The sequence below is a fragment of the Diplotaxodon limnothrissa genome, linkage group LG9 (genome assembly GCF_057381915.1).
Source record: "Diplotaxodon limnothrissa isolate DT_005_m linkage group LG9, D_limnothrissa_male_GT1.1, whole genome shotgun sequence".
Taxonomy (NCBI): Eukaryota; Metazoa; Chordata; class Actinopteri; order Cichliformes; family Cichlidae; genus Diplotaxodon; species Diplotaxodon limnothrissa.
This window is the reverse complement of record NC_140604.1, coordinates 1,814,007-1,834,087: the sequence shown is the minus strand read 5'-3', so window position 1 is coordinate 1,834,087 and position 20,081 is coordinate 1,814,007. Positions and strand designations below refer to the sequence as shown.

Below are 20,081 nucleotides of genomic sequence, written 5' to 3'. Positions count from 1 at the left end.
CCTACCTGAAGGAGATTAGGAATCTGGAGAACTGGTGCCAGAGGAACAACCTCCTTCTAAACGTCAGTAAGACAAAGGAGCTGATAGTGGACTTCAGCACTAAGCAGGAGAGGAACTACCAGACCCCCGTCATCAACGAGTGCCCAGTGGAGAGAGTGGACAGCTTCAAATACCTCGGAGTTCACATCACGCAGGACCTGTCATGGTCCTGTCACATCAACACCGTGGTGAAAAAGGCCCGTCAGCGTCTATACCACCTCAGACGCTTGAGAGACTTCCAACTGCCCTCCAAGGTGCTCAGGAACTTTTACTCCTGCACCATAGAGAGCATCCTCACGGGAAACATCTTAACCTGGTTCGGGAACAGCACCATGCAGGACAGACGAGCTCTACAGAGGGTTGTGCGATCAGCTGAGCGCACCATCCGCTCCGAGCTCCCTGACCTGCACTCAATCTACAGCAGGCGGTGCTGGACCAAGGCCAGGAAGATCGTGAAGGACCTCAGCCATCCCAACAACAGACTGTTCTCTCTGTTGAGGTCAGGAAAGCGATTCCGCTCCCTGAAGACCAACACAGAGAGACTGAGGAGGAGCTTCTTCCCGCAGGCGATACGGTCTCTCAATCACACCACCACACAGTACTGACCCACACATACAGTTCTTACACACACTGGACATTCTGGACATTGTTTTCACTTCATTACTTAAATCACGCTGCTGTTATTGTGTATATGCTGCTGTTATTGTGTATATATTTATTTATATTTCTTCATACATTCTTATATAGTTCTATATTGTGTATTTTGTTGTACAGTTATTTTATTTTCAACTTTCATTTATATATTTTATCTTATTCTCCCAGTTAAATTTACCCTTCATTCTAATTTGTGTTGTACAGTTATTTCATTTTTAACCTTAATTTATATTTTATTCCTTCCTAGTTAAATTTACCCTTTTTCATTTTTCATATTTATTTCCTATCTTATTCATAGCCTTTTCCTTTTTTGTTTTCTTTAGGTCACGAGCAGTTGTCCAAGCATTTCACTACATATCGTACTGTGTATGACTGTGTACGTGACAAATAAAATTTGAATTTGAATTTGAATTTGAATTTGAGAGGCCGGGGGCATCCCACCTCCGAAGTGGCCCGAGCGAGCCCCAGGCTCCAGGCCCCGATAAGCGGCCGACAATGTAAAATGGCGCCAGTGAGGTCGGCTGCCGTGCTGGATGCTCTGCCCTAACTTCTCCACTTTTTGCAGTTTTTCGTCACTTTTTGCTATATCTGCGATAATCTTGCATGGGCATCATGCAAAACAAACAAATCCGCTACAGTAGAGACACTTTGGTTTCTATTGGTCTGCAATACACGAACATTTCACCATGTTTAACTCCGGACCCAACCTGGCCAAAGGAGATCCTGAGAGAGAACAAAGGATGCGACCCTAAGCGATGGCCTCGAGGTAAAAGAGCCGGCATCAGGAACAGGCTACAGGCTCGCGCACACCGTGCACCCATGCCCAGTATCCTGCTAGCCAATGTTCAATCCATCGAGAACAAGCTTGATGACCTCAGAGCCAGAATCAAGTTCCAGAGAGACATTCGGGACTGCAACCTCCTCTGCTTCACCGAGACTTGGCTGAACCCAGCGATACCAGACCACGCCGTGCAGCCGACGGGGTTCTTTTCGGTTTACCGCATGGACAGGACAATGGAGTCGGGGAAGAAAAGAGGTGGTGGAGTATGTTTGATGGTGAACAACAGATGGTGCGACAGCACAAACATCTCCCCACTCACACGCTCTTGCTCGCCCAATCTGGAGCTTTTGATTGTTAAGTGTCGCCCTTTCTATCTCCCTCGGGAATTCACTGCGGTCATTGCCTGCACTGTTTACATTGCGCCTCACGCGGACTCGGACACTGCCTTATGTGAGCTACATGAGGCTCTCACACATCAACAAACACTTCACCAAGATGCCGCACTCATTGTTATGGGAGATTTTAACAGAGTGAATCTCAAACGGACATTTCACAACCTTCACCAGCACATCAACTGCCCCACCCGGGGCACGAGGACATTAGACCACTGCTACACCCCGTTCAAGAACTGTTACAAGGCTCAGCCCCTGCCGGCATTTGGAAAATCGGACCATTCCGCCATCTTCCTCATGCCTGCTTACAAACAAAGGCTAAAGCAGCAACCACCAATCAGGAGGGAGGTCGCTCGCTGGACGGACCAATCGGTGGCCGCGCTGCAGGACGCACTGGATGACGCAGACTGGGACATGTTTCGGCGCAGCTCTGATGACATCAACATGTTTACGGAAGCGGTTGTGGGATTTATCGGGAAACTAGCGGACGACACAGCAGAAAGAACTATCATCCGAACGTTTCCCAACCAGAAGCCGTGGGTGGATAAAAACATCCGCGACGCTCTGAGATCACGCACCGCTGCCTACAATGAAGGGCTTGTCTCCGGTAATATGGACCTATACAAGGCTGCGTCCTACAACGTGCGCAGCGCGGTCCGAAAGGCAAAGCGGAGCTACGGGGAAAAACTAGAATCACAGCTATGACAGTGCGACTCAAGGAGCCTGTGGAAAGGACTGCGGACTATAACGGACTATAAACGACCAGCTTCTTCAATGATGAATGCAGATGCTTCACTGGCTGATGAGCTGAACACGTTTTATGCTCGCTTCGACGCCGCAGCAATTAAAACAACAAACGGCTGCGCGCGCTCGGAGTGCACCAGTGAAGAAAATGCATTTGTCATCACAGAGCACGCCGTGAGGAACACCTTCAGGAGGGTGAACACCAGGAAGGCAACAGGACCAGATGCAATCCCTGGCCGGGTCCTTAGAGCCTGCGCTGATCAACTAGCACCGGTGTTCACGGAGATCTTCAACCTCTCCCTGGCCCAAGCTGTGGTTCCCACGTGCTTCAAACAGTCCATTATTGTCCCTGTTCCAAAGAAACAACAGCCCGCTTGCCACAATGACTACCGTCCAGTAGCACTGACTTCAATTGTGATGAAGTGTTTTGAAAGACTGATGAGAGATCACATCACTTCTTCACTTCCTGCCACCATCGACTCACTTCAGTTTGCTTACCGGACTAATCGTTCCACAGACGATGCCATATCTCACCTGCTCCACACATCCCTGAGTCACCTGGACACTGGCAGAGGGAATTATGTTAGGATGCTGTTCGTGGACTACAGTTCAGCATTCAACACAATAATTCCCTCTAAGCTTTTCACCAAGTTGACGGATCTAGGACTCAGCTCATCACTGTGTCAGTGGATCCTCAACTTCCTCACAGACAGACCCCAATCAGTGAGGGTGGGAAAACAAGTCTCCCCCTCCATCTCACTCAGCACTGGAGTGCCTCAGGGCTGTGTTTTAAGCCCCCTGCTGTACTCACTGTACACTTATGACTGTGTAGCCACATCCGACACCACCTCCATTGTCAAGTTTGCTGACGACACTGCTGTTGTGGGCCTGATCTCCGACAACATCGAGACGGCCTACCTGAAGGAGATTAGGAACCTGGAGACCTGGTGCCAGGAGAATAACCTCCTCCTAAACATCAGCAAGACTAAGGAGCTGATCGTGGACTTCACTACAAAGCAGGCGAGGAATTACAAACCCCTCATCATCAGTGGCACGCCAGTGGAGAGAGTGGACAGTTCCCGATACCTGGGTGTCCACATCACTCAGGACATCACTCAGGACCACTGAAGGGGCTCAAGAACTTCTACTCATGCACCATCGAGAGCGTCCTGACGGCAAACATCTGCACCTGGTTTGGGAACAGCACCAAGCAGGACAGACGAGACCTGCAAAGGGTGGTGCGCTCGGCAGAACGCATCATTCAATCAGAGCTCCCTGACCTGCTGTCCATCTACACCAAGCGGTGCAAGTCCAAAGCTAGGAAGATTATGATGGACCTCTCCCATCCCAACAATGGACTCTTCTCACTGTTGAGGTCTGGGAAGCGCTTCCGCTCCCTTAAGGCCAAAACAGAGAGAATGAGGAGGAGCTTCTTCCCCCAGGCTATTCGGGGCCTGAACCAGGTGTAGGACTGGACTCTCCCAAACACGTCACTATAAGAGTGGACTCTCACACACGTCACCACACGCACCACCACACATTTCCTATAATCCTATAATTCCTATAATTTATAATCCTTATCTTTATAATCTCTTCTGCTATTTGCACATTCTTTACTGTAAATTCCTAAGTTAATTTGTAAATTTTTGTAGTAAACTGTAAATTGTAAATATTGTAAAACTTTTCTTCTGTCATTTAATGGTCGGGCATTGTACAGCTACAAGCATTTCACCCCCATGTCATACTGTGTATGGTTGTGTGTGTGTGTGACAAATAAAATTTGAATTTGAATTTGAATTTGAATTTGACAAGGAGTGAGCCGGTGTGTACCTGGACGCCCATCCCCGGACACAAAGAACCACCAACGCACCGATGTCTGAGGGAGTCCGCCACTGGCAGGGGAAGTGGTGGTAGGGGGAGATAGGCCTCCAAACCTTGGAGGGCCTGAGATATCCCCAGAGAGGTGGCGTCTGACACCCAACCTGACATACAGACACAGACATACAGGCACATACATATACAAACATCCATTCCCACCCTCACGCTCTCATATGCACTTACTCCACACTCAACCAACGTGGAGACAGACATAAAGAGACGCTGTACACACGATCACACTCTCCAAGCGTACTCTACAAACCGGGTCTAGGTACCCTTGCCCCTGGAGGGGGGAACTGCACCCAGACCCAGGTGGTGTTACCCTTTTCCCTGCGGTGGGGGGAGGCAGACCGCCCCGACTCCGCAGCAGCAGGAAGGCCCCACACTCCAGACCGCAGTCGGACGGCCAACTCCTCCTAGCCCCCCCGCTCCAGCAGGCCGCAGAGGCAGAGGCAGCCAGAAGGGGACAGGGGGGGGGGGGGGGGTAGCCTCCTCTGCACCCTGGTGACATACCCCTACTCCAAGGTCCTGCATGTGTGGGTGGTTGTGGTGGAGCGGGAAGAGGGAGGCAGCTGGAGATGGGGAGGGAAGGAAGGGAGGGGCAAGTGACCCCTCCCTGGGGCCAGCTCCCCCGCTGACCCCAGTAGGCACCCCCATACTCCGCGACCCGCCAGGGAAAGGGGGCCCAGGCCCATCCAGACCGGGGCCCAGTGCAGCAGCGCCTCCCGGCCCCACAGAGCCCGGGACAGTCCACCCAACCCCACCACAGAGAAAACTGCACCCACCCCACTATCCACTCATCTTCCAGACTACATAAGACAATAGACGCCCAGGCTGAGATCTTCCTCCACCTTTCCTGTATCTCCCCCTCCTGCAGAGAGAGTTCCTGAAGAGTGGAAAGCTCCTGGAAGATGTGACAATCTCCCCCACCAGTTGAAGAGCCCCCCAGGTGGCTCGACGCACCGGCGGCACCCTGCGCCAGGGCTGGGCCCCCATGCACCCACCCGCCCACAACCCCGGCAACACACCAACCAGGACCCAAGCCCCCAAGGCCCGGCCAGGGCCCCAGCCCAGAGACGGAGCGCCCCCAGAACCTCACGCCCATCCCCGGCCCACCCAGTGGCAGCCAGGCTACCTTTTTGGTGTGTTATAACTGTGCTGTCATTTTCATGTATTTTTCTAATTCCATTCAGATCATTCCCTGGTTTCTTTGGAAAAAAAAGTTTTCTTGGAAAACGAAAGATGCATAATCCAAGGATCCCTGTGACACCACCTTTTAAAGCATGGAAGCCTTTCAGTTTCTATGTATACTTGCTGAACTGTAATGCAGAAACAACACCTACCTCCTCTGAGGAATTTCAGCTTGCACAGGCAGGACTGGGTAAAAGACATCTCACAATGTCCAGGGACATGAACCATGAAGAGGTTTAAGGAATAAATATATAGATTTTCAGACTTACATGTCTCTGTAAAGATCATCAAGTCTGCAGGCATCACAATATTGATCTTCTTCTGCAGTTATTTGGACTTCTTCAAAGTGAATATCCTAAAATGCAGGGTCTGACTGGAGGATGGTTGCTCTACAAGGCTACAGGTAGGGGTAACAAATGTTTATTACATGATAGTCCCATAATTTGCACCTATGTGAACTAGATCTGGGCTCTACTTTTTTCAGGCGGTCAGGGTAAAAGGAAACTGACACTGGTCCCTCCTGATTCTGAAGGTTACACAGGGACCCTAATACGCAGTATGACAGGAAATGGGAAAAACTTGCTGTATATAGTACCTTTACAGCAAGAATTTGACCTTACTCCGTTACCTCCTGATGCAGTTGAATTTAAAAATATGCCCAAAGCACAATGCCAAACATGCAAAGTAAGTCTGCCATTGCATATTTTGGCTCTTCATGTGCAGGAGTGCACAGAGTCTGGGTCTTCAGCTGAGGACACAGAGGTACATACATCTTAGAACAATATATGCATTTATTTTAATGAAATTGCATTGCATTGAAATGGCAATAAAAAAATTGTCCCACTTTTTTTAAAATCTTAATCAGCAATGTTATATGTCTATTAATTATGATAGGCATGTCAAACCGAGGTCCAAATAGTGTCCGTGCAGCCTTCTGAAGAGCACACCGACACAGAGGAATTGGATGAAGAAGTAATATCTTAATATAAATGAGTATAGACCATTAACATAACTACAATGGAACTCTATTCAATATTTTAACTCTCATTTCTGTTTTAGAAACTTCAGTGTCCTATCTGTAACTTGAAATTTGCACCTTATTTCCTTGAAATCCATGAAAGCACATGTGGATAAAGGTAGTTGAAAAAGCAAGGCTTTTAAAATTACATATAGGATATAACATCTTGAGAATTTCCCATTGACACACCAACTTTTTCTTTATTTTTATTAGAAGCAAAAATGTAATAGACGTGGATGAAATTGAGGAGAACATAGTAGAAGAGGACCATATGAAAAGGTAAAAAACATCACACACACAGATGACTATTAATACTCTGAACTGAATAAAGAGTGTTTATTCTTTCATTTATGGATTTTTTTAGTGTCGACGATGTGTTGGATGCGATTTGTCAAAGAGTTGATGTGGAGAAGCAGTTCATCCTTATTTCAAGAACAAACATTCTGGAGAGAGACCTTCTGCAGTGGCAACGTCAAAAGAAAAATTCACCCACTGCAATGTTGAAGGTGTCCTTCTTTGGGGAAGCAGGAATAGACACTGGTGCCTTTCGAAAAGAATTTCTCACAGGTGAACTTAAAGAGATCAATTACTTTTCCATTCGTATTATTTATGTTGAAGAAATGACCAATCCCTAAATTTTATACTTCTGTAATATATATTTTATCTTCTAAGTGAACTCTGCTCCAGTTGTGTTGTAAATATGACTATATTTCTCCTTTACTAAACTATACATCAATCATGTTTATAATTTGGGATGGACTGATATGAAAGTTCTTGGCCGAAACCAAAAATGAGAAAACCAAGGTCGAAAACCAAAACACCGGTAACACAGGGAAAATACTCTTTTTTTTTTTAAACCATAGCATGACTGTGATGTGACTATGTTGTGTTATGAGCTTACTGGTTTGGTGTTGATAAAAGGTGTCAATATTATTGTCTCAAGTACACCTTTCTGTATACTATGATTTCTTTTTTGAATCATCCATCCATCCATCCATCCATCCATTTTCTTGGCCGCTTATAATAATAATGGATACTTTATTGATCCCCATGGGGAAATTACTTGTTTTTCTCTGCATTTGACCCATTCACTCAGTGAAGCAGTGGGCAGCCCACTAAGCAGGCGCCCGGGGAGCAGTGTGTAGGGACGGTACCTTGCTCAGGGGTACCTCAGGGTAGCCGTTAAGTGGATTCGAACCGCCGACCTTCCGATCATGGGGCGACCACTTTACCTACTGAGCTATCCCTGCCCCAAAAATCCCTTGTGGGGTCGCGGGGAGTGCTGGTGCCTATCTCCAGCGGTCACAGGGCGAAAGGCGGGGTACAACCTGGATGGGTAGCCAGTCCATCGCAGGGCATCTTTTTTGAATCAATATTTTCATTTTGAATGGAATTTTTACATATCTGGAACAGATGTATGATGTTCCTTCAGTACATCTGTCATGTTAAGCCTTCAAAATCAGTGAGACACATTATGATATATAACACCCAGCACGCCCCTGCGGGCGGTTTATCCTTCAAGCTCGGGTCCTCTACCAGAGGCCTGGGAGCTTGAGGGTCCTGCGCAGTATCTTAGCTGTTCCCAGGACTGCGCTCTTCTGGACAGAGATCTCCGATGTTGTTCCTGGGATCTGCTGGAGCCACTCGCCTAGCTTGGGAGTCACCGCACCTAGTGCTCCGATTACCACGGAGACCACCGTTACCTTCACCCTCCACATCCTCTCGAGCTCTTCTCTGAGCCCTTGGTATTTCTCCAGCTTCTCGTGTTCCTTCTTCCTGATATTGCTGTCATTCGGAACCGCTACATCGATCACTACGGCCATCTTCTTCTGTTTGTCTACCACCACTATGTCCGGTTGGTTAGCCACCACCATTTTGTCCGTCTGTATCTGGAAGTCCCACAGGATCTTAGCTCGGTCATTCTCCACCACCCTTGGGGGCATCTCCCATTTTGACCTCGGGACTTCCAGGTTATACTCGGCACAGATGTTCCTGTACACTATGCCGGCCACTTGGTTATGGCGTTCCATGTATGCCTTGCCTGCTAGCATCTTGCACCCTGCTGTTATGTGCTGGATTGTCTCTGGGGCATCTTTACACAGCCTGCACCTGGGGTCTTGCCTGGTGTGATAGACCCCAGCCTCTATGGATCTTGTGCTCAGAGCTTGTTCTTGTGCTGCCATGATTAGTGCCTCTGTGCTGTCTTTCAGTCCAGCTTTGTCCAGCCACTGGTAGGATTTCTGGATATCAGCCACCTCCTCTATCTGCCGGTGGTACATACCGTGCAGGGGCCTGTCCTTCCATGATGGTTCCTCATCTCCCTCCTCTTTCTTGGGTTTCTGCTGCCTGAGGTATTCACTGAGCACTCGGTCAGTTGGGGCCATCTTCCTAATGTATTCTTGGATGTTCGTTGTCTCATCCTGGACTGTGGTGCTGACACTCACCAGTCCCCGGCCCCCTTCCTTCCGCTTAGCGTACAGCCTCAGGGTGCTGGATTTGGGGTGAAACCCTCCATGCATGGTAAGGAGCTTTCTTGTCTTTATGTCAGTGGCTTCTATCTCCTCCTTTGGCCAGCCTATTACCCCAGCAGGGTACCTGATCACGGGCAGGGCGTACGTGTTGATGGCCCGGATCTTGTTCTTACCATTCAGCTGACTCCTCAGGACTTGCCTGACCCTCTGCAGGTACTTGGTGGTTGCAGCCTTTCTAGCGGCCTCTTCATGGTTCCCATTCGCCTGTGGGATCCCCAAGTACTTGTAACTGTCCTCTATGTCTGCAATGTTGCCTTCTGGTAGTTCAATCCCCTCAGTTCTGACTACCTTCCCTCTCTTTGTTACCATCCGACTACACTTCTCCAGTCCGAACGACATTCCAATGTCATTGCTGTATAGCCTGGTAGTGTGGATCAGTGAATCGATGTCTCGTTCACTCTTGGCATACAGCTTGATGTCATCCATGTACAGGAGGTGGCTGACAACTGCTCCGTTCTGTAGTCGGTATCCGTAGCCAGTCTTGTTAATGATCTCACTGAGGGGGTTCAGGCCTATGCAGAACAGCAGTGGGGACAGAGCATCTCCTTGGTAGATCCCGCACTTGATGGTGACTTGTGCTATGGGCTTGGAGTTGGCCTCTAGTGTTGTACGCCACCACCCCATTGAGTTCCTGATGAAGGCTCTTAGGGTCCCATTAATCTTGTACAATTCTAGGCATTCCAGTATCCAGCTGTGGGGCATTGAGTCATAGGCCTTCTTGTAATCAATCCAGGCAGTGCACAGGTTGGTCAGTCTGGTCTTGCAGTCTCGGCTGATTGTTCTGTCTACCAGTAGCTGGTGTTTTGCGCCTCTGGTATTCTTGCCAATTCCTTTCTGTGTCCCGCTCATGTATTGACCCATGTGCCTGTTCATCTTAGCCGATATGATGCCTGACAGGAGCTTCCATGTAGTACTGAGGCAGGTTATTGGTCGGTAGTTGGAGGGGACCGGTCCCTTCTTGGGGTCCTTGGGGATCAGGACCGTCCGGCCTTCAGTTAGCCATTCCGGGTGTCTCTCGTTAACTAGCAGCTGGTTCATTTGTGCTGCCAGACGCTCGTGGAGTGCAGTCAGCTTCTTCAGCCAGTAGGCGTGAACCATGTCGGGCCCTGGTGCTGTCCAACTCTTCATACTGGAGACCCTTTCTTGGATATCTGCCACTGTGATGGTTACTGGACCCTGTTCAGGGAGGTCGCTGTGGTCAGCCCTCAGATCCTCTAGCCACTGAGCATTGCCGTTATGGGTTGCATCCTTCTCCCATATGCTCTTCCAGTATTGCTCCGTCTCCAGCCTTGGTGGTGCTGTTCTCTTATTGTTCCCTTGCCACTGAGAGTACACCTTTGCTGGTTCTGTGGAGAACAGCTGGTTTATTCTCCTGCCTTCTATCTCTCTGGTGTACCTCCTCAAGCGGCTGGCCAAGGCTGTGAGTCTTTGCTTGGCAGTTTCCAAGGCCTCAGGTATGGACAGCTTGCTGTATTTCTTAGGCACCTTATTTGTCGCACCTTTCTGCAACTCCGTTAGTTGGCTAACCTCCCTCCGTGCTACTTTGATCTTGCCCTCTAGCCTCCTTCTCCATGGAGGGTACTGCCCCTTGTCGCTGTTCAACTTGTAGCCAAGCATCTCACTGATCACTGTTGCCGTATTGTAGATCAGCTTGTTGTGTATGTGTATATATATGTGTATATATATATATATATATATATATATATATATATATATCAGTATTGCCTCAAATGAAAAAAATACTGTGATATGAAAAAAATCTTATTTCACCCAGCTCTAAATGAATGTTTTACATCGGATAATTCATAACTTTCTTCTCTCAATAGAAATGGTCGCCGGAATCAAGACTCGTTTCTTTGAAGGACCACCACATCAAAAAAGTCCACACTATTCCCTTACTGACTTTGACAGTGGACTCTTCAGGCATGTTTATTTTAAAGAAAGGGAAAACTGTCATGTTTTATAGTATAAGCAATACACTCATGCTGTTTGTATAAGTAGGACTGTTGGTGAGATTCTGGCCGTTAGTTTGGCACAAGGAGGTCCTGCCCCTACATTTTTCAGCCAGTGGGCTTACAGTTACCTCTGCAATGGGCAGATCAACCCAACACAGCTGGATAAAAATTACAGTGGCAGATTCACAGTTGCGGTTACTGATTGACCAGGTGCTGTATAACTAGTAAAAATATTGCCTTAGTACACATTGCAGCTATATAATTTCATCTCTTAAATTACTTTTAGGTGGAATCTTCAACTGAGCAGTCACTTCAGGGCCTTACTGATGAGATTTTAAACTGTGGATTCACTGGAGCCATCTCGGTTCAAAACAAGGAACCGATTGTCCGGTATGCTGTGACAGGTTTTCGTTTTTCAAGGTTCAAGGTTCAAGGTTCTTTATTATTTGTCACATGCATAGTTATACAAGTATAACATACAGTGAAATGTAGCCTGACACGCTCCTCGACATGTGCAAAAATTGGGGGGGGGGGGGGGGGGGGGGTGTAGAGGAAGAACATTATATATATGTATATATAGTATATACACTGGGTGAATGTGCAGTAGTAGCAGCAAGCAGGTGAATTCTGTACATTAATATGAATAGATATCTGACTATTTTACAGGATAGACAATATAAACATATTTAAAATTAAAGGAATTGTGTCTGGAAGAGTCCTGTCTCAGTCAATTATAGATGATGTGAGAGGGCGGGTGTGTGTGTTTAGGGCACGGATGGCTTGGGGATAGAAGCTTTTCTATATGAATGTAAGAAAAATAGCATCTGAAGATGTTGTTTAATCTCTTTTTTTGTACCCACAGAGCCATTACACTCCATGCTGTGCTTAGATTGCAGCCAATGTTGGAACAACTCAAGGAGGGTTTGCAGCTGTATGGCCTCCACCTGCTGATTAAGCAATACCCAGAAATCTGCCAGCCTCTCTTCGTCCTTGGGGGAGATGTGAAAGTGAGTACAAACGTATTTTCAGTTTTACATGTATGTATTACATACATTTACACATTTTGTTACATTACAGACACAAATATGAATCTATTTTATTTGAACTCTAAATGAAACACCTACACAAAGTGGTGTACATTAGAGAAGTGGAACAAAAATCATACATGATGCCAAATATTTATTACAAATAAATAACTGAAAAGTGTGGTGTGTGTAATTATTCAGCCCCCTTTGGTCTCAGTGTAGTCAGTTGCCCATAGACATTTCCTGATGATTGCTAAACATACAGTAAAGCCAGGGCAACAATAGAAAAACAAAACATTTCCATGTGTTAGAACGGCCCAGTCAATGTCCAGATCTAAATCCAATCCAGAATCTGTGGCAAGATCTGAAAACTGCTGTTCACAGACGCTGTCTATCTAATCTGACTGAGCTGGAGCAGTTTGGCAAAGAAGAATGAGCAAGAATGTCAGTCTGTAGATGTGCAAAGCTGGTAGAAAAATACCCTAAAAGACTGGGAGCTGTAATTGCAGCAAAAGGTGTTTCTAAAAAGTATTGACTGAGGGGGCTGAATAATTACACACACCACACTTTTCAGTTATTTATTTGTAAAAAAATGTTTTGAATCATGGATGAATTTTGTTACAATTCCCAGTTGTTTACCACTTTTTATTGGTCTTTTATGTTGAATTCCAATAAAATATATTCATGTTTGTGACAAACTGTGGAAAAGTTCTAGGGCCCGAATACTGCATCCCTGAAGTAATCAAGCCGTTGGGTTGCTTTGCTTTCTAATATCATCATAGGTTAGTGCCGAGTTTGTCATGGCGTCCATTCACCCTCAGCTGAGTGAGAAGGGAACCTCCAAGCATCAGGTTGAGCTGGACCTGGTTAACTTCATTCAGGACTTGCTTTATGAGTCAGAAGGTAAATGGTTATTTTTGTCTAGTTTATAGTTGTCACATTCCAAAATTATATTCTAAGGTTTTAGTGACAAAAGTTACACTTGTATCGAATTCAAATATTTAGATATTTTTTTTGTCCAAAAGGCCAGGGTTCTTCAAAACGTCTTAAAATTCACTCTTATCCTAACAGAAGGTGAAGAACATGTAGCTGACGAAGATGGCCCAAGATCTATCACACCTGCCAGGTTTCTGCAATGGATCACCGGTCAAGGCCATGTTCCTCTCCTCCCCTCAGAAAAGAAGGACTTTGCTGTGGTGGTAAAATTTAATCACAATTGTGAAGCTGACTTTGGAAATCACAGCATCTGCTATACTGTTGTGTCATCCTGTGCTAAGACCATTGTCCTGCCTGTGAAACATATGAAGTCCTATAGTCAATTCAGAATGGTTCTGCTGGAGGCTTTTCATCTTGGCCAGGAATTTAACAATGTGTAAAGCATTGTCTATCAATAGTTTTGAGGTGTAACTCAAAATGCTGCTCCTTCCATTTAATGTTCAGGAAGCACATTTCAAAGTTGGAGATTGACAGCCAGAGTTCTTTAATGAGTGGCATGAAGCACACAAAAACATACAGGTTTACTGTTGAAAAATGTGCCAGAGACAAAAAAAATAGTTTGTAATGTGATGTTTGAGTGTTCACATAAACATTTCCTGGCAGGTTCATTTTACATGTATATCACATCAAATAAAGGCCTGAGCTATTCATGAACCTTCTCTGGGTTGAAAATTCAAAATAAAAATGTTGCTGCCTAGGAACGGTGAGCTAGTACAAAGTTAAGTACATCCAAATAAATGTCTCGGCCATGTGACTGAGAGGGCCTTGTTACATTGACAGTGTCTCTTAGTCTTGCCATGTCCTCCTCAGATGTCCTCTATCTGATGGAAGAATTACTCCAGGATTGCTCCCATCCAGCTCACCAATAGAGTTGACATCTAAGTACGCATCCTCGAGTTCCTGTGATGATTTAAAAAAAAAAAAGATATTTCAAATGACAATTCAAAAACAGTGTTGGGAATTTCAAGACAAACAGTCAGCTCCATAAATATTGGAACATGGGAATTCTACTTTTGGCTCTATATGCCACGCAATGGATTTGAAATGAAACTAACACGATTGGCTATAACTGCAGAGGTATTTGAACTGTTTTCATATGTGCCTTCCACTTAAGGGACCAAAAGTAATGGAACAATTGGCTTCTCTGATGTTCCATGGCCAGGGATGTGATATTCTTGTATTTAGTGAAGCAACTCCTGACAAAAACAGCAGGATAAATTTTGAAGTGTTTTGGGCAATATAACTGCTCATATTCAGCCAAATGCTTCGAAACTCATGAGGCAGCACTTGATGGTCCAGATGGACAATCACTTAAAGCATTTTGCAGAAAAAAAACAAATAGTTAAAAGAAGTGGAATGTTATGCAGTGGCCAAGTCAATCACTTGACCTGAATCTGACGGAGCAGTGTTTCATTGCTGAAGACAAAATTGAAGGACAAATGCCTCAATAATAGCTGGAAGTGAAGACAGTTTCAGTAGAGGCCTGACAGAGCATCAGCAGGTATGAAGCCCAACATCTGCTGAAGTCTCTGCGATCCAGTTTCAGTTATGATTAATATTCTGTCTCATTACTTTTGGTAACTTAACAAGTGGGGGGTACACATGCAGACTGTTGTAACTCCTACAACTTTTAACTGATTTGGATGCAAATACCCCCAACTTAAAGCTGATAGTCTGCAGTGACAGCACACCGTGTTTTTTTCAACATCTCCAAGTGCACTTTTTGAAACTTGATTAAAGAGGGATTGTATAATTTAGATTTGTTTTAGTATCTCCACTGTGTCTGGAGTATCAACTGGATTCTGGTGGAGTCCCAGTGTCCACAGTTGTTGTGGGGACAGATTCCTCTCTGTCCTTAGAGGGTGGTTATCCCAACCCTGTCTAAAGACATCCAGATCCCTCTGCAGACGTGGAAGAAATGTATGTTGGGCACAAAACATGTGGACACCATCAGTTGGATTCAGAAGGTCTTCATCCTCGAGGTTGTGAAGGGTTTCATAGTGCACGCTTGAAACAGCCATCCACACATCTCGCCACAAGCGCTCTATTCTGTTCAACATCAAAATATGGCAACGTTTTCAGAATTTTACCCAGAAATTCACTGAATTGAAAAATATATAAGAACATTTTTCTTATTTCCATGGGACATTTATACAAATACTACACATACCTTTGGTTGTGAACACTCTTGCCTGACAGAAAGCTTCCTCTTCCACAGCCCCGGATGGTGAACATGCATCTTGCTATTCCAACATTTTCCACCCCTTGATCCCCTCGAACTCTGAAACAAAATTAAACATCGACAGTACAATTTGTTTTAAATCTAAAAAAAACATGTCACTCTTAAAATTTATTGCAGCCTTTGTGTTTTTAATATAATTTTACTTTAGACTGGTTATTAGAAGTTTATTGTTTTGGTCATTCAACAGTGTGCAGCTCTGTATAAGCACACCTTTCAAGAATTCTAAATGTTTGAACCATTTAAACATTTAAACTGATCATATAGGCTACAGTTTACATATTGCATGTCAAAATAATTACACTGCTAATCGGGGGGGGGGGGGGGGAATCATATTTACACATTTGCACAAGCATTGTGAAAATTAATTTTGTATAGATTTTACCTCAATGGAAAGCCATACTTTTGTACAGCCTCCAAGAAGAAAGCAAGTGCAGTTGATGCTCTGTTGTTGGCAGCAGCACCCAGGTACATGATCTAGAGATGTAAATATCATTAAGTGGAAACTTGGTCAAGTCAAGTTACTATAATTAAAGATAGAAACATGTTTATCAGGTATTGTAGCTTGGTACATTTATTTTATATTTATAAGTACAAGAAAAAAAGCCGGCTACATAATTCCCAAGGTAGCAAGCTGCCATGAGGTGTAGCAGTACTTGTAATCAACTATTCACCCAAATGCAAAGGGTAAAAAAAAGTCCTTTTAGCAACTTGAAGAATTAGTTTACCAAGCATTTATAGTCACCAAATACTGACAAACATAAACAGATTAGGAACATTTTGTTCTACAGAAGGATCTCTATATTACAGTATATGGTAAGTTTTATGGTAGACCAAAACACAAGTATTTCACTTTTCAATTAACATCTCATTCAGCTCAATTTTGAAAGTGAAAAATCACCTTTCTTGAGTACCCATCTATCCCTCCGAATATCACCAGGCCAAATCTGTAAAAAGAACAACAAAAACAACAACTAGGGCATTAACAGGTATAAAACATAATTCAGTATTTAGCAGTATTGTCAGAATTCATCCTACCTTATTAGTTTATGGTTTGTGTCTATATGCATCAAGTAAAGAGGACCTTGCACTGAATATGTCCTTCGGACCACAAATCCCAGCCTTGTCATTCTTGAGAAAATACCAGCAGAGTCCACACGGTGCATCGACGAGTACACTCTCTTCCACTGTACATGGTGGCCCATGGCTTGAAGCATCCCTTTCATCATCCTTTATCCAACATGAGGTGTTCTTGTCTTTATAGATCTTACTAAATTGTCCAGCTCTTCATCACTTGTTGTACTGTAGCACTGCTTTATGGAAATGCCATATTCATGCAAATGACGTTTCACTGTCCTCACAGATATTCCAAGAAGTTTTGCAATTTGGGTGATTGATAAGAACATTTCTGTCAGTATCTGGAGCTGTACAGGTGATACATTGTAATTTGGACGTCCCAGCTTTCCTTCTGACACTGACATCTGAGAGGGGGTTTGTTCATTGACGTCCTCCATACTGAGCACAGTTGACAGCTCTATCAGAGCATTTATAATACTTTGAGGGATCTCAACCTGATCGGACAAAGATCTTAAAAGGACCATCTCATGGTCGATAACAAACTGCAAATAGTCCACATCGAGGGGTTGTCTGTGCATGACCTGGGAAACTTTATGCAGTAGTCACTGAAGCATCTCTCTTTTTAGCTGCTCCTAAATTAAATACAAAGAATTTTACGTTACTTCACTAACTTTGTTGTTCTCCAAGCTTACAGATCAAGTAGGACGTAAGTTTCAGCTGAAAATGATAGCGAGGCGTTTCTGTTGAGCTAGCATTTCAGTAAAAAACGTTATAAAATAAAAAAACTGAATAGCCGAAAAATTTACCGTAACAATAGTGACTTCTTAAATTCGTAGTATTCACAGACTGCAGTGTAATTGTTCCAAACTTAAACACTCACCTGATTGTTCGCACCAGCACTGTTGTTGGAAGACGACGCCATCGTTCATTGAGGGACAAGTTAACAGCACCCGATACAATGCGCGCTACTTTGAGAGCATGGGAAATGACCACTTCTCACGTAGTGGCTGGGAAAACGTCTCATAATTGATCAGTTACGGCGTAATTTGTACACATTACTGCTTGAAAGAGCTTTAGTAACTGAGTTTTAGCAGTTATGCATGACATGTTTTCTAACATGAAAACATGAAAAATGGACCATCTTGAGCCTGCAAATACTTACTGTCATTTTACACTCCACTAATTAAAACAGACACATTTTTCTCCAAAGTTTTCATGGTGGAGAAGCATGCTTGAAAGTACATCACTTGTACTTCCTGACCCTCTTCCTTTGCATATGTGGGAAATGCTCACAAACATGGTACCAAAGTCACTGATAACACTGCTCAAATAAAAAAAAAATAGATTTCTATAAATGACTGTGCTTGTTATTATGTGACCAGCAATGTTTCCTCTAATTTATCATGTGTCTGAGCGAACACACAAACTCCCTGAGCGTCCCTTGGACCACTGTGAGCAACAGCAGACGTGTGCACTGTGGTCACGCCAGCATCGAATCCATCCAAGTTACATGGTTTATTAAAATAATCAAATTACAGCATAAGATAAGATAAGATAAGATAAGATAACCTTTATTAGTCCCACACGTGGGAAATTTGTTTTGTCACAGCAGGAAGTGGACAGTGCAAAAGTTATGACGCAAAAATTAGAATACAATAAGAATAAATACAGTACACAGCTGTACAGAATAGAATAAAATAATATACTATATACAGTAGAATAAAATAGAATAAAAATATACAATAAGATAAAAATAGAATACGAATGCTATATACAACTGAGTAAAAATACAACGATGCCAGAAAAGATTATTGCACTTAGTGTTATTGCACATGTGTGGATGTGTGTGTTTGTTCAGTTAAAGTCTTTGTTGTGGAGTCTGACAGCAGTGGGGAGGAAAGACCTGCGAAATCTCTCCGTCCCACACCGTGGGTGCCGCAGTCTCCCACTGAAGGAGCTGCTCAGTGCTGTCACAGTCTGCTGCATGGGGTGGGAGACGTTGTCCAACAGGGATGACAGCTTAGCCGCCATTCTCCTGTCACTCACCACCTCCACTGGGTCCAGAGGGCATCCTAGAACAGAGCTGGCCCTTCGGATCACCCTGTTCAGTCTCTTCCTGTCCCCAGCAGAGATGCTGCCGCCCCAGCAGACCACACCATAAAAGATAGCAGAAGCCACCACAGAGTCATAGGAGGTCTTCAGGAGTGGGCCCTCCACCCCAAACGACCTGAGTCTCCGCAGCAGGTACAGCCTGCTCTGCCCTTTCCTGTAGAGGGCGTCTGAGTTATGAGTCCAGTCCAGTCTGTTGTTCAGATGAACACCAAGGTACCTGTAGCTGTCCACAGCCTCAATGTCCATACCCTGGATGTTCAGTGGTTGCAGTGGAGAATGCTTGTGCCTGCGGAAGTCTACCACCAGCTCCTTGGTTTTACTGGCGTTGATCTGGAGGTAGTTCAGCTGGCACCAGTCCACAAAGTCTTGAGTCAGTCCTCTGTACTCCTTGTCGTCCCCATCAGTGATGAGGCCGACTATTGCAGAGTCATCAGAGAACTTCTGCAGGAAGCACTGGGTGGAATTGTGGGAGAAGTCTGCAGTGTAGATGGTGAAGAGGAACGGAGCCAGAACCGTTCCCTGTGGGGCCCCCGTACTGCAGACGACCCTGTCCGACACACAGCCCTGAGTCCTCACATACTGTGGTCGGTCGGTGAGGTAGTCCAGGATCCAGGTAGTGAGGTGATGGTCCACTCCAGAGTTCTCCAGCTTGTCCTTCAGAACCGAGGGAAGAATAGTGTTGAAGGCACTGGAGAAATCAAAGAACATGATTCTCACAGTGCTTCCAGCGGTCTCCAGGTGAGCGAGGGAACGATGTAGGAGGTGAATGACGGCATCATCCGCGCCAATGCCAGGCTGGTAGGCAAACTGAAGTGGATCCAGTGATGAGCTTGTTAGGTGCCGAAGCTGAGCCAGGACCAACCGCTCCAGGGTCTTCATCAGGTGGGATGTCAGAGCCACCGGCCTGTAGCTGTTGAGGTCCTTGGGGCGTGAAGTCTTTGGCACTGGTACAACACAGGAGGTTTTCCAGAGCTGTGGGACTCTTCCCAACCTCAGGCTCAGGTTGAAGAGGTGCTCCATCACCCCACACAGTTGGTCCGTGCAGGACCTGACGACCCTCGAGCTGATGCCATCTGGGCCCGCTGCCTTCTTGCCATTAATCCTCCTCAGTTCCCTCCTAACCTGGGTGGTTGAGAGAGACAGGCTGGAGCCTTGTGTTGAGTGTGTATTGGATGCTGTTGTTGGGGGTGGGGAGGAGTGAGCAGGGTGAATAGAGGAGGTGTGAAGTGTCTGAGGTGGAACAGCAGCAGTGGGGGTGGGTGAGTCTGCAGCCGATGTTGTAGACTGTCTCATGGTTGAATCAAATCTGTTGAAGAAATGATTCAGTTCATTTGCCCACCTCACATCCCTCCCAGGCAGAGAGTTCTGCTGTTTGTGGCCTGAGATGGTTCTGAGGCCTCTCCAGACTTCACCAACGTTGTTTTGCTGAAGCTGGTTCTCCATCTTCTG

General features: G+C 45.3%; 2 protein-coding genes and 1 pseudogene across 2 annotated transcripts; 2 read left to right on the top strand and 1 right to left on the bottom strand.

Annotated features, from left to right (window-relative positions):
* Positions 1–5,708: 5,708 nt before the first annotated feature.
* On the top strand, positions 5,709–6,813 carry LOC146624964 (uncharacterized). Its single transcript, XM_085363234.1, has 5 exons — positions 5,709–5,913; positions 6,007–6,082; positions 6,164–6,441; positions 6,574–6,651; positions 6,739–6,813. Exons 1-5 carry the CDS (start codon positions 5,731–5,733, stop codon positions 6,811–6,813), a joined length of 690 nt encoding a protein of 229 aa, XP_085219360.1. The 5' UTR covers positions 5,709–5,730.
* A 4,416-nt stretch (positions 6,814–11,229) lies between these two features.
* LOC146624963 (uncharacterized) lies at positions 11,230–13,584 on the top strand. Its single transcript, XM_085361873.1, has 5 exons — positions 11,230–11,393; positions 11,470–11,573; positions 12,046–12,190; positions 12,991–13,111; positions 13,280–13,584. The coding sequence occupies exons 1-5, from the start codon at positions 11,319–11,321 to the stop codon at positions 13,582–13,584; spliced, it is 750 nt and encodes a 249-aa protein (XP_085217999.1). The 5' UTR covers positions 11,230–11,318.
* Positions 13,585–13,898: 314 nt separating this feature from the next.
* On the bottom strand, positions 13,899–17,442 carry LOC146624962 (uncharacterized; annotated as a pseudogene).
* Between the last annotated feature and the right edge of the window lie 2,639 nt (positions 17,443–20,081).